General features: G+C 25.9%; 1 protein-coding gene across 1 annotated transcript in view; it reads right to left on the minus strand.

The window, feature by feature from the left end:
- LOC117174576 (E3 ubiquitin-protein ligase RNF34) overlaps positions 1–10,174 on the minus strand; it is a 17,689-nt gene extending 7,515 nt beyond the window's left edge. Inside the window, exons 1-4 of the mRNA XM_033363808.1 lie at positions 9,989–10,174; positions 2,711–2,903; positions 2,482–2,584; positions 1,955–2,270 (exon numbers count right to left, since the gene is read on the minus strand). Coding sequence (XP_033219699.1) covers positions 1,955–2,270; positions 2,482–2,584; positions 2,711–2,903; positions 9,989–10,051 — 675 coding nt within the window. The 5' untranslated portion in view covers positions 10,052–10,174. The remainder of the gene's footprint in view (positions 1–1,954; positions 2,271–2,481; positions 2,585–2,710; positions 2,904–9,988) is intronic.
- Positions 10,175–11,033: the final 859 nt, after the last annotated feature.

The following is an 11,033-nucleotide window of genomic DNA, read 5'->3' on the forward strand; positions in this document are numbered from 1 at the left end:
TAAGACGCCATTTTGAAAATACTAAAACGAAAAATCGATCTTTGAACCATGGATTCTCAAAGTTTAGACATTTATTCCACCGGTTAGTGAGATTCCATGTTATTTACATACTCGAAAAGCTTTGGAAAATGGTTCACAAAAAAAAATAGGCACGAAAAATCACGTTTTTTTTTGTTTAAACTGCATTTTGGGATAATAAATAAATTTTTTGAGGAATTTTATCGGCACCGTCGGAAAGAGGAGATCTTAAGCAATAAAAATATATGTGTCTCAATTTTTTCTAGTGTCGAATAGTCTTAGTTATTGGCCGTTGAAAAGCAGTGTCCCGGTAGTGGCGTTTTGGCCGTTTAAGGGTTAAAATCTACCACAAGTCGATATAATTAGAGTGGAATTCAACAACGTTTGAGGTGAACTTAATAGAATTCTTTAAGGTAGGAATTCAATATAAAAAAAGAATATTTAATAAAATTAAGGAGAAAATTGTTGAAATTCAAATGTATTCGACAGAATTCAAATTAAATCAAATTCATAAAAATTAAGTGAATTTTGTAAAGGAGTTTGAATTGAATTTTACAAAATGCAACATTATTCCAAATAATCTCAGCCAAAAATTGGTAAATTCTACAGAATTCCAATTTATTGAAAGTGGAATTGAGTGGAATTCAAGATGCAATAAGATAAATTCCAATATAATTTTAAGATCTATTTAATAGAATTCAACTTTTAAAGATGAAAATTGCAGTTGAATTCTAATATATTTGAAATTAAATGGAGTTCTATTTAAACTTAGGAAATTCGGGTAACTACAAAACAATTCAATAGAAATTCAACGGAATTCCAATGCATCGAAAAAATTATAAAAATTTAAAAAATGTCATTGATTTCCGTAAAATTATAATGAATTTAGAAGAATTTAAGGGAAACTAAAAAAAAATTGAAGAAATTCGTAAAAATTAAAGGTGAATTTAAAAATTAAACAAAAATCATTGAATTCAGTAAATTTGAAAAAAGCTTAAAAATTCAAGGGCATGCAAAAGAATTTGAGGAAATGCATAAGAATTCAGGGTGAGGTTAAAAAACTTCAGAATCAATCGAATAAATCCTTTTAAAAATTTAGAAAAATCCATTGAATTAAACAGAATTGAGTAAATTTAGAAGAATTTAGGCGCACTAAAAAAATCAAGAGATTTCACAAGAATGTACAGTGTCGAATTCAAAGAATAATGTCCAATCTCTTAATATTTTCGAAACTCTATTAATTTATAACCAAAATAGTATTCAAATGAATTGGAAATAATTACAAATCGAACAAATTCAATTTATTTTGGTCAATTTTAATCAAATTTAAAATAATTCTGAATAAATCAATACGAATTCAGGGCAAACAAATTCAAACAAATTGGAAATAATTCAAATCCTTCAAAATTGTTTGAAATCACTTGAATTTTTGTGCGAGCTTTGGAAAACGCCAAAAAACTTTTTAGAAATACCTGAAAATATTTTTAATTCTTTGATCATTTTATCAATTGAATTTTTAAAAATCAATTAATTCTAAATTTTGTTAAAGAATTCAGGATAAATTATTAATAAAAATAACTCTTCAAATTTTTGAAGCCTTTAAAATCTATAAAAATATTATTGGATCCCGTGAAATTCTATGAGATCTGGCGATATTTTCTGAAATCCTGTAAGATCGTTCCATATCTTTCGAAATTCTAGATGAACTCCTTGGAATATTACAAAAACAATTTGGAAATACGCATAAACCTAAATTGAATAGATATATTTAAAGCAATTCTAAAGAAAAAATCTGGAATTTAGTTAATTTTTAGGTTCGGAAGTTAAAAATTCGATAATTGGGACTGTAAATCACACCTTTTTTTTTGTTTTTCTAAACCTATATAAATATAATCTTTCGAGAAAATGTGAATAAAATAAATAAAATTGAATTTACCGAGTGCGCTTCCGAGAAAACTTCAGTGCCTTCGAGAACAGGTGGTTCCGAGATTTCATCATTTTCAGTTATCACAGGTTCCGGTCCATTAACGACTTCGTCGCTTCCTGATAATTCCTCGATTTCTACTTCATTTTCATGTTCATTTTCATTTTCATTCTCATTTACAACTATTAAGGGTTCCTCCACAACTTCCGGTTCTGGAATTCTTCTCTCCGGCCTCGGTTCTTCTGTTATAATCGGTCTCTCAATATTGCTTGGAGGACTTCTTGATCGCCTCGTTGATAAATCATCTGGATTTGGTCTTTCTGCAAATCTGTTACCAGAAAAAAAAAAAAAATATATATATATATATATATATATACAATCATTTCTTGTCTATAATTTACCATCATTTTTGATTCTCACATTAAATAAATTAGAAGAAACAATATTAATTTACAATCTACAAGAAATATTTTGACACAAAGTTAAAAATTATTGGATGAATTTGACATTTAAATTAAGTTGTTTTTTTGGAAACATACGTTCTTCTGTCAAATGTTCCTGTGCCAGTTTCAAATCTGTCATTTATGAGACAATCGCTTCCATTTGCAAATACTATCAGTAGGTTTACCAAGTCTTCTTTTTCTGAAAGAAATTATTACGATTTTTATATGAATAATGAATATTTAATATTTACCATTAGGTAATTAAGTATTATAGTAACTTTTTTAATTTGCGCTATAATTTGTGGATTCATTTCCTTTTTCTCACCTACACAACCTCGGACAGAAACCTTTTTCGCGACGAGATACTGTCGTAAATCTCGCGATCGCATTTGTAGAATTTGACTACGAATTAATGGTCTGCGAGAGAGCATACTACAATTGTCACAACATAAGACCCTGTCGACTCGTCTGATAACACAATCTGTGCAAAAGAAGCGGAGGCAGTCCATACATTGCTTCTAAAAACAAGAGTGTAATTATTAATTCAGGAAAATACAAACAAACAAAGTTATTCTGTTTTTAACAAAACTAAACCGTTTAAAACCTTGTAATTCTTTTGTATTTATTTCAATTTACATTTAAATTAAATTTACGTTTAATTGAATTTCAATTAAAATTTAATATTTGAGAGTGCGTTGACCAAATTTGATTGTTAAATTATTCTTGATTTTTCTCTTTTTCATTTTCAAGAATTTCGTAAGTAAATTTGAAAGATTGACGTTAAAGAGGAATTTAAATTTTGATATCCTGTGAATTTAATTTCTTAAATTTTAATTTATTTTAATTTTAATCACGTGAATTATAATTTCTAACCACATGAAAGTGTTAGTTTAAAAAACAAATACTTTAGACTCACTCAGGTTGGACATTTTAACTGAGAAAAAAAATGCCCGGTCATTTCCTGATTATTTCCCAGTTCCCAAGAATTGTTCAGGTTCATTGTAATTTAAAGACTTGAACTCTTTAAGATACACATTTTTTCGTTTGAAATTATAAAAAGTGAGCAGCAATTAAAACATGTAAATTGGAACTCTTCTAAATATTAAACCTTTAAAATTAAATCTTAAAAACTTTTGTATTCGAATGCTTAATAATTGAAACTTAAAAAATAGAAGCTTTTATAAATTGTACAGTTCAAAGATTTAAAAATATATGAATCCACGCTATTATTTACAATGCTCTAAATTGAAAAATGAAGATTTGAAAATTTATTTAAAACATTAAAAATTAAAAGATAGCAATTTTTCGAGCTAAACACTTTTTAAATAGACCTTAAGTTATTTTAATTTCATGTAGCTTCAAATTAATTATTCTTAAATTGTTATGTACACATCCATTTTTTTAAAATCTTTTTATATAAACTCTTTAAATTTCTTTTTCTTGATTAAAAATATTTTTAAATTTTCCTTAGGAATCTTAAGACCATTTTTTTATTATTTATCTTACTATCTTGAGGAATATTTTTTGACAATTTTGAAAATCTTTTGAAAACTTTTTAAATATTCTCTTTAAATAAATCCAAACTATTGTTTGAGGTGCTCTAAATTGAAGAATTAATCGACAATTTGTTAGAAACATTAAAAGTTGAAAGATAAAATTTTCTTTTAACTGAACACTTCTTAAATTAGACGTTAACTTATTTTAATGTATGTCGTTACAAATTAATCATTTTAAAATTATTATTTATAGAACAAGATTTGTTTTGAAACCTTTTTAAATATTCTCTTAACATTTTTTTAAAATAAAAAAGCTTTTAAACCTTTCTTTAGGAAGCGTTAGACATTTTTTGTATTATCTAAAAAAAGTTCAAGATCTTGCAAAAGCTTCAACATTTCATTTTAAAATTTTCAAAAATCTACATTTTGTTTAAAACTTTTAAGGAATATTTTCAAATTTTTAATTATTCTGGAAACTTTGCTTAAAACTACTAAATAAAATTATTCAAACTTTCCCTAAAACTTTTAACAAATCCTGTGAAACTAAAAAAAATGCCTTCAAATCTTCCAGATTATTTTTGGACAATTTTGGAAATCTTTTTAAATATTCTCTTAAAATCAATTTTCGAAAATAAAAAGTAATGAAAAATTTTCCCAGAAATGTTAAGAAAATTGGGTACTGCCTTAAAACGTTTTCAGATCCTTAAAAATCATCAATATATTATTTCAAAATCTTTCAAATCCACGCTATTCTTTGCAATGATCTAAATTGAAGAAGGAATCAACGCATTTATTAGAAAAATCAAAAGTTGAAAAATCACATTTATTTGCTTATTTATATGTCAACATTTGTTTTGAATTTTTAAAAATCTACAGTTTGCTTATTTCGGAATAAAATTATTTGAACTTATCCTAAAACTTTTAATAAATCCTGAAAATAAAAAGCAAATTTGCCTTAAAATCTTCGAGATTACTTTTTGAAAATTTAGGAAATCTTTTTAAATATTCTTTGAAAACTAATTTTTACACCTAAAAAATTATTTTTAATTTTCCTGGGAATCCAAATAATATTTCTTTATCATTCTGAAACCTTTCAAAATGCTTTAAAAAAACATCTAAATTGTTTGTTCGTATTGTTTTTAAATTTACATTTTCTTTAAAATTTATTGAAATCTTTTAAAGATTTAAATTATTTTCAAATATTTTCAAAACTTCTGCTTGTAAATAACTCTTAAACTTATTTGAATTTTTTTCTATTTAATAATTCTTCAATTGTAATTTCCTATAGTTGAAAGCAGGTCGTAGCTTCCCATAGAGTGATAGAAAAGTGAAACAGGCACGTTCGAGCTCGCGTTCGAGGTATCTGTTTACATTATTGGATGTAAACATTCCTAGCGATTAAGTTGCAGCGATCGTGCCGAATTCGAGTGAGTGGAGCTCATTTATGGCTTTTAGCATTTATTTAATCTTCAAACAGTTTAATGATTAAAACAATTTCCATAAATGGCTCTTCTTTAAAGAATAAGTTTAATTCATTATGTTGCTTTGTAAATTTACAAGAACTATTAATTATTTAAACAATTTTAATAACAAGATTAGGAGTTTTTGAACCTTTTTCTACAAGTAAATTTGTTTGCGAAGTTAACTAAGAATGTCCAGTTTTTATTCTTTTGCTTTTTTATGCTTTTGTTTTTGCTTTGCAAACTTACAAACACTATTAATTATTTAAACAATGTTAGTTAAAGATTTAAAGTTTGGCCTTTATCCGACGAATTAATTTGTGTTCGAAATAAACTAAGAATATCTGTACAATGAATTTTTTCTATGTTGCTTTGTAAAATCAAAAGAACTATTAATTATTTAAACAATTTTAATTAAAAAATTAAGAGTTTGCCCTTTTCTCCACGAGTCAATTTGTTTACGGAGTCAACTAAGAAAGTCTATCCGATGACTCTTTTCTAAGTTGATTTGTAAATTTACAAGAACTATTAATTATTTAAACAATTTCGATCAAAAAACTAAAAGTGACTTTTTTTCTACGAGTTCTGGAAGTAAATTTGTTTTCGATCTAAACATGTCTATCCGATGACTTTTTTCTATATTGCTTTGCAAACTTACAAAAACTTTTAATTGCTTAAACGATTTTAATTTAAAAATTAAGAGTTTGGCCTTTTTTCTACAAGTAAATTTGTTTACGGAGTCGACTAAGAATCTCTATCTCCGGTAACTCTTTTCTATATTGCTTTGCAAATTTACAAACCCTATTAATTATTTACACAATTTTAATAACAAGATTAAGAGTTTTTGAACTTTTTTCTACAAGTAAATTTATTTACGGAGTTAAATAAGAATGTCTATTTTTTATTCTTTTGCTTTTTTTAATTCTTTTATTTTTGCTTTGCGAATTTCCAAAAACACTACTAATTATTCAAACAATTTTACTTAAAAAATTAAGAGTTTGGCCTTCTTTCTACAAGTCAATTTGTTTACGGATTCGACTAAGAATGTCTATCCGGTGACTCTTCTCTATATTGCTTCGCAAATTTACAAACACTATTAATTATTTAAACAATTTTACTTTAAAAATTTCAAGTTTGGTCTTTATTCGACGAATCAATTTGTTTTCTAACTAAACTAATAATGTCTATCCTATTACTTTTTTCTATGTTGTTTTGTAAATTCATAAGAACTATTAATTATTTACACAATTTTAATTTAAAAATTAAGAATTTGCTCTTTTTTCTACAAGTAAATTTGTTTACGGAGTTAACTAACAATGTTTATTTTTTATTCTTTTGCTTCTTTAAATCTTTTTTTTTGCTTTGCAAATATATAAGCAATATGAATTATTTAAACAATTTTATTTTAAAAATTTAAAGTTTGGCCTTTATTGTACGAATCAATTTGTTTTCGAACTAAACTAATAATGTCTATCCGATGACTTTTTTCTATGTTGCTTTGTAAATTCACAAGAAACAATTATTATTTAAACAATTTTAAATAAAAAATTAAGTGTTTGTCCTTTTTTCTACAAGCTAATTGGTTTACGGAGTCGACTAAGAATGTCTATCCGGTGACTCTTTTCTATATTGCTTTGCAAATTTACGAGAACTATTAGTTATTTAAACAATTTTATTTAAAAAATTAAGAGTTTGACGTTTATCCTACGAGTTAATTTGTTTTCGAAATCAAATAGGAATGCCCATTCGATAACTCTTTTCTATGTTGCTTTGTAAATTAACAAGAACTATTAATTATTGAAAGAATTTCAAATGAAAAAATAAGAGCCTGGTTTTCTTTCTACGAGTAGGCTTCATTTTTTACCATAATTAACTAAGAATATCTTTCCGATGATTTTTTTCTCTGTTGCTTTTAAAATCTACAACTATTAATTATTTAAAAAATGTTTATCAACATATTTATAGCTTGGCTATTTTTCAAGGAAGAGGCATAATTTGTTTACGGAATGAACTAAGAATGTCTTTCGATGATCATTTTCCACGTTACTTTGTAAATTTATAATTATTATTAATCATTCAAACAATTTTCATAAACATATTGAGAGTTGGGTATTATTCAAATTTGTTTACGAAGTTAACTAAGATTGTCTTTGTGATGCCTCTTTTCTAGGTTATTTGTTAAATTTACCAGAATTATGAATTATTAATTATTAAAAGAAGTTTCATAAAACGTTTAGAATTTGTCTATTTTCTAACGAATAGGGTCATTTTTTTTACTAAGGTTTAGTTACAATGCAGCTGCATACGAGTTTGCTCGAAGTACTCGCATTCGCCTAAACGTTTGGTCCGATGAGAGGAAAACTGCAGAAAACTACCTCCCAAGTTAAGTCGGGTTTTCAAAATTCGAGTACACAACCCGGTCTTTCGTCGTACATGGTTATGCTACCCATGCGAAGTCGTGTATAAATAGAAGTTATTAAAGTGAAAATGATTATAGTGGTATTTTCTGAACTTAATTTCAAAATAGAATAATTACAATGAAAGTAGCGGGTCGCGCGCGTAGCGCGTATAAGAGCTTCTAATATTCATAAAAATTTCTTTTTGTTTTTTTTTTAATTATTTAAAAATTAATTTTTAAAATAACAAATTATGCAAAATTTTTCCAGAAATGTTAAGAGAATTTTTTACTGTCTTAAAATGTTTCTAAATCCTTAAAAAGCTTATAAATGTTATTTCAAGATCTGAAAAAATCTATATTTTGCTTAAAATTTATTTCAAATCTTCTAAATAAAATGATTCGAACTTTTCCCAAAACTTTTAATAAATACTACAAAACTAAAAAAATCGGCTTTAAATCTTCCAGATTATCTTTTGACAATTTTTTTAAATATTCACTTAAAATAAATTTTGAAAAACATATATTTTTAAAATTTTCCAGAAATTGGTAGAAAAAAGCATTTTTTGTTGAAACTTTATACTCTTGTGTTGAAAATTTAACTTCTTTTTTTAGAAAATTCGTTTTTTGTTATTGAAAATTAATTTTTTTGAATTAAAATTTAAGTACTCCACTTTTGTTTAAAAATGGATCCTTTTCAAGTTTAAAACGTCAAATATTAATTAAACAATTTTTTAAAACAAAAACAATACAAACTTTAAAAAAATGATGAAATACAATTTTGACTAACATCACATCCTTTGTTCGAACTATTTGGTTGAAATTGATGTATTTCGTTAAAACTTCGCCTTTTCTATTAGAAAATAATCTTCTCCTTTGAAAATTTAATTGGTTTGTTAAAAATTCATTTTTGTTGGTTAAATCTGTTTTTTATTTTGAACTAAAATCTTGTTTTCGTTGTTAATATAACAAACACTACAATTGTCGTTGAGAATTCATTTTTTTATTTTGCATATTCAACTCCTTGGTTGCAAGTTGAACTACTTTCTCAAAAGTTTATTTATATTTGTTGAAGATTCATAATTTGAGTTAAAAATTCATTCTTTTCTTGTGAAAAAAAAGTATTTTAAACTGAAAATTTTACTATTATGCTGAAATTTAGCGTTATTGGTTAAACATGACCTGTTTTATTGAAAATCTATATTCTAGGGTTGAAAAATTTAACTGTTTTATTGAAGATTGATGTCAGATACTGTCAGCAGTATAGTGCGTAAAAGGACTGTGAATGATTTCATACTTAAAAAGTTAAGAATCGAACTTAACATTAGAAAAAAGTTCAAATAAACATAATATAATATTATTTTAGTTATTATTTGTGACATTTGCAGTGATTGGATAAACTTTTCTTTTATAAATTTGTGAAAGGCCTGAAATAATAATAAATTAAGTCATTTCCCGGTCTCACTGAATTCCCAGTTGCTCAATGTTTGATAGAGGCGCAAAATATCCGAATCAAGTTACTTCTTTGCGGAAAAAACAACTCATTACTTTTCATTATCACTTCTTTAATCGTATATTATATCTAACTACACAGTACGTCGACAATTTATTATCTGGTTCCCATAGGCTTATCTACTTAAGTCATATAATTTAGTCTACATATTAATCCAATTAGATCACAACAATCTTTCATTGTACTGATTGATGACTTAATAATTTAATTTATTTCATTTAATTTATTCACGGTCGTGTCAACCTTCTGTGAAATCAAATAATTTTTAAGTTCAGAATTTTCTAAAAAGGAAAATTTTTTTATTTATGTTTTTATTTTGCATACTGTAAAACTCGAATTTCCTGCAAAGAATTTTTCCGGCAAATTGAGAATTCCGAAAATTGCCAAGAGTTCATCCCAATGTCAACACAAAAATAAACAATGCGGCACACAAAATAAAAATCTCATTAGCTTTCTTCTGCAACGCAATACAATAAAACAAAAAATAGAAAAAGACACTTGAAATCAGAATCAGGCGTAATTTCTATCCTAATAAACTTTGGGATTTTCCCGTCAGTTTGCCACAAGTCAACAAATCACATTCGAATTTGAAAAACACTTCTACACAAGAAAATTGCCCTGAATAACCCATTTTCTCGCGATCCAGCAGTTTGTTTTTTCCTTTAAAAAAAACTCTGGAGCCTGTTTGACAAGTTCAAACTTGAAATTTCGATATTTGTATAGTTTATCTAATACTTACTTTTCTCTTAAATAGAGAAAATTTCGCAGAACACGCCTCACAAGCCATCCCACAGCAAAACATGCACAATTTTTTTTCTTATATACAAGGACTGCGATTATTAGAAATCCACTTTTTATAACAAAATAATAATTTCGATCTGTCAGGTTATAAAGCGACGACAGCTGTCGACGGCCATGACAGATGAACACTACGTTCTGGTCGCTTCATCTGCATGACCCTAGACATGACTCGAAGTCGCAAGGTGGCGCTAACTATTCTAGTCAAAATTCCGCGAAAATTCAAATATTTGCATTTAAATTTGCAACTTGTGAAGATAAACGTTTTACCAAAAATTAAATAGTCGAAAGTTCAACAAAAAGCATGAATTTTCATAGCAAAATATTAATTTTTTTTACTAGAAACAAATTTTTTAAACCGAATTTATGACTTTTCAAATGAGAAGAATGATATAATACTAAAAAAGACGAATTTAAAAAAAATACATGAATTTTCAACTTAAAAAAGAATGAAATGGTTAGATTTTCAATACAAAAATTATTTTTAAACAAAAAACAAACGAAGTTTCAACCAAAAAAACGCATTTTCATATAAATAACTTTCTACTAAAAAAACTCATTTTTAAGTAAACAGTTCAATTTTCAACAGAAAAAATGGCTATATTTTGGGTGAAAAATCCAACTGTTTTATAGAAAAGCCATCTTTTTAGCTTGAAAATTCAAGAATTTCGTTGAAACTTTTTTCCCTTCTTCAATAAAAAATATTTTTGCTGCAAATTCAATCTATTTCCTAAAAGTTTTTCTTTTTTGATTGAATCCAACAACTTTGGCTTGAAAATTTAAATCAGTTTTTGGTTAAAAATTTAACTGAAAATTTATCTCTTTTGGTGAAAAATTCAACTATTTTGTTGAAAATTCACTTTTTTATGTAAATTAAGTAACTAAAAATGGATGTAATCCATTTTTGGTTAATAAATTGCCTTTTTAATTGGAAAATTATATATCTTAATTAAAAATTCAACTATTAGGTTGAAAATTCATCTTTT

This window comes from Belonocnema kinseyi, chromosome 1 (assembly GCF_010883055.1).
Source record: "Belonocnema kinseyi isolate 2016_QV_RU_SX_M_011 chromosome 1, B_treatae_v1, whole genome shotgun sequence".
Lineage (NCBI taxonomy): Eukaryota > Metazoa > Arthropoda > Insecta > Hymenoptera > Cynipidae > Belonocnema > Belonocnema kinseyi.